This window comes from Epinephelus moara, chromosome 17 (assembly GCF_006386435.1).
Source record: "Epinephelus moara isolate mb chromosome 17, YSFRI_EMoa_1.0, whole genome shotgun sequence".
Taxonomy (NCBI): domain Eukaryota; kingdom Metazoa; phylum Chordata; class Actinopteri; order Perciformes; family Serranidae; genus Epinephelus; species Epinephelus moara.
Window position 1 is genome coordinate 30,857,815 of NC_065522.1, and position 3,439 is coordinate 30,861,253.

General features: G+C 44.5%; 1 protein-coding gene, 1 long non-coding RNA gene and 1 pseudogene across 5 annotated transcripts in view; 2 read left to right on the top strand and 1 right to left on the bottom strand.

The window, feature by feature from the left end:
* The window catches only part of LOC126404276 (gastrula zinc finger protein XlCGF57.1-like), a 236,338-nt gene that overhangs the window by 170,421 nt on the left and 62,478 nt on the right, over positions 1 to 3,439 (top strand). For 3 of the 4 annotated variants that reach the window (XR_007571426.1, XM_050067381.1, XM_050067382.1), the window contains exon 4: positions 87 to 308. Coding sequence is in view for 3 of the 4 variants with exons in the window: in XM_050067381.1 (XP_049923338.1) it covers positions 87 to 308 (222 nt within the window). In the remaining variant the exon portion in view is untranslated. Of the gene's footprint in view, positions 1 to 86; positions 1,926 to 3,439 lie in introns of those variants that run through there. The other variant, XM_050067379.1, reaches the window with a different exon arrangement.
* Positions 1 to 3,439, top strand: part of LOC126404292 (oocyte zinc finger protein XlCOF6-like) — an 89,066-nt pseudogene that overhangs the window by 62,233 nt on the left and 23,394 nt on the right.
* The window catches only part of LOC126404398 (uncharacterized), a 32,073-nt gene that overhangs the window by 22,998 nt on the left and 5,636 nt on the right, over positions 1 to 3,439 (bottom strand). Inside the window, exon 2 of the long non-coding RNA XR_007571463.1 lies at positions 494 to 648. This is a non-coding gene — a long non-coding RNA (uncharacterized LOC126404398). The remainder of the gene's footprint in view (positions 1 to 493; positions 649 to 3,439) is intronic.

Here is a 3,439-nt window from a genome sequence, read left to right on the forward strand (position 1 = left end):
TGAATGAACGACAACATTTCTCTGTAACATCTGTGTGTTTCCTGTTTCCTGCAGACGTCCAGCAGCTGTTGGTGGTTAAAGGAGAGGTTCCCCCTGAGCAGCAGGAGTGGAGCTCCAGTGTGGACCAGGAGGACCCAGAGCCTCCACACATTAAAGAGGAACAGGAGGACCCAGAGCCTCCACACATTAAAGAGGAACAGGAGGACCCAGAGCCCCCACACATTAAAGAGGAACAGGAGGACCCAGAGCCTCCACACATTAAAGAGGACCAGGGGGACCCAGAGCCTCCACACATTAAAGAGGACCAGGTGGACCCAGAGCCTCCATACATTATAGAGGACCAGGAGGACCCAGAGCCTCCACACATTAAAGAGGACCAGGAGGACCCAGAGCCTCCACACATTAAAGAGGAACAGGGGGAACTCTGGATCAGTCAGGAGGGAGAGCAGTTTCAAGGGCTGGAGGAGGCTGATATCACCAAGTCAATATCCACTCCTGTCCCTGTGAAGAGTGAAGATGATGAAGAGAAACCTCAGTCCTCACAGCTTCATCAAAGACACACTGAACAGATGGAAACTGGAGCTGATGGAGAAGACTGTGGAGGACCAGAACCAGCCAGGAACTCAGATCCAGATACACATTTACAGCCTGAGACTGATGACAAGACTGGAGAGTCTTCTGAACCTGAAACTGATGACAGTGACGATGATGATGATTGGACAGAGACCAGAGAACCTCAGCCAGGCTTAAACTCTCTTAGAAATGATGAAGACCCTGTTAGTGACTTGGAATATAGTGTTGATGAGAAACCATTTAGCTGCTCTGAGTGTGGGAAAAAATATAATCACAGTTCAACACTGAGGATACACATGAGATCCCATACAGGAGAAAGACCATTTAGCTGCTCTGAGTGTGGGAAAAGATTTTCTCAGTCAGGTGATCTGAAGACACACATGAGAACTCACACAGGAGAAAAACCATTTAGCTGCTCTGAGTGTGGGAAAAGATTTTCTCAAACAGGTCATCTGAAGACACACATGACAACTCATACAGGAGAAAAACCATATAGCTGCTCTGAATGTGGGAAAAGATTTTCTCAGCCATGGTGTGTGAAGACACACATGAGAACTCATTCAGGAGAAAGACCATTTAGCTGCTCTGAGTGTGGGAAAAGATTTTCTCAGTCAGGTGATCTGAAGACACACATGAGAACTCATTCAGGAGAAAGACCATTTAGCTGCTCTGAGTGCGGGAAAGCATTTTCTCGAACAGGTCATCTGAAGACACACATGAGAACTCATACTGGAGAAAGACCATTTAGCTGCTCTGAGTGTGGGAAAGGATTTTCTTGGTCAGGTGATCTGAAGACACACATGACAACTCATACTGGAGAAAGACCATTTAGCTGCTCTGAGTGTGGGAAAGGATTTTCTTGGTCAGGTGATCTGAAGACACACATGAGATCTCATACTGGAGAAAGACCATTTAGCTGCTCTGAGTGCGGGAAAGCATTTTCTCTAACAGGTCATCTGAAGAGACACATGAGATTTCATACTGGAGAAAGACCGTTTTGCTGCTCTGAGTGTGGGAAAAGATTTTCTCAGTCAGGTGCTCTGAAGACACACATGAGAACTCATACAGGAGAAAGACCATTTAGCTGCTCTGAGTGTGGGAAAAGATTTCCTCGAAGTAGAGATGTGATGAGACACATGAGAACTCATACAGGAGAAAGACCATATAGTTGCTCTGAGTGCGGGAAAGGATTTTCTCTGGCTGGTGCTCTGAAGACACACATGAGAACTCACATAGCAGAAAAGCCATTTAGTTGCTCTGAGTGTGGGAAAGGATTTTCTCAAACGGGTTATCTGAGAAGACACATGAGAACTCATACAGGAGAAAAATCATACAGCTGCTCTGAGTGAGGGTAAAGATTTCCTCAAAAAATTCATCTGAAGACACACATGAGCATTCACACAGGAGAAAAAACATTTACCTGCTCTGTGTGTGGGAAAAGAGATGGAAACAGAGGCTGAAGGAGAGGACTGTGGAGGACCAGAACCAGCCAGGAACTCAGATCCAGACACACATTTACAACCTGAGACTGATGATAGTGACGATGATTGGAAAGAGACCAGATAATCTCAGTCATGTTTTTGCTGTGAACTTGTAGCTTCCTGTCAGTTGTTAGCAGTTAGCAGAAGGTTAAACTGTTACTGCGGCGCCTTTTAAATGTCAGGATTTATTTACTGTAAGCTGATAACAAATTTACGCCTCTCCAGTTCATGTATTTATAGTATTTGCCAGTCGCATTGGAACTCCATGGTCACAAAATGCGAGTCACAGTTTGGATCTCTCCTGGTCACACTGTCGTTTAACTCATTAAGTTAAACTCTTACAGCTGCGCCGCTAAACATGGATGATTTATTCATAACGATAGCAGAGTACGAGGAGGAACTTTGTCGATGAAAAGAGGAGAATGAGCGTCAACGGAAACTACTGGACGCTGTTTTCAACCCTCAGCTTCGGTTACACAGAGCAGGTTTCTTCATTAAACATTACAAGTTCATTATTAATAATATAACTGCAGCTTTGTTCAATAAATATTCCGTCTGTTGGCGTTTGAAAGCCACGTTAGCTTCTGTGGTGTCGTTAGCTTCTGTGGTGTCGTTAGCTTCTCTGGTGCAGTTAGCTATTTCTACTTCTGGCCATCATATTTTTTTTTCTTTAGATATGTAATAGGACAAACGTGCTCTTTAACAATTTAGCGCGATTTCTTAACTCATAAGGGACACAGGTAACGTGTTTACTTCCTGTTAATAGAGCAGTAAATCTGATGTCCATATATGTATTTTGTATTTGTCTGTTTTAACATATCTGTAGCATATTTTCCTGTATCATAATACATGTCTTAGGATTACACTCACCAGCCACTTTATTAGGTACATTTTGGTAGAACCGGGTTGGACCCCCTTTTTAACCTCTTTAACTCCGTTCGGACGCCAGCATCTGCGCTCCCTCCCTCCTCTGTTAAATGGTATCTCACAGGTGCACCACGTCATCAAACCATGCCGGCATCGTTTTTCTTTTATTCCTCATGGATTTTGCACCACGGCAGACTAAACACACAAAGTCCAAAAGCGCGATGAGTGGTGACAAGTCATGTCATGCCGTTTTTCGAGGGGAAAAGTTAAAGGATTACTCACGATCTCATGCGGAGCCGTCAGTGGCCGGGCAAGTACTTCCCAAATCTACTTGCCCCATCTAAATTCTGACTTGCTCTGCCTAAGAGGTTCTTATTCTAGCTGTGTGGTGCATATTTTCGCTCATGACTTATATGTTACATGAGCAGAGACGCTCAGCCAATGGAGGCAGCAGCACATAAAAAAGCAGCACACTGCAACTGGCCCCTCCGAGGACAGAAACAGGAGAGGAAATACAC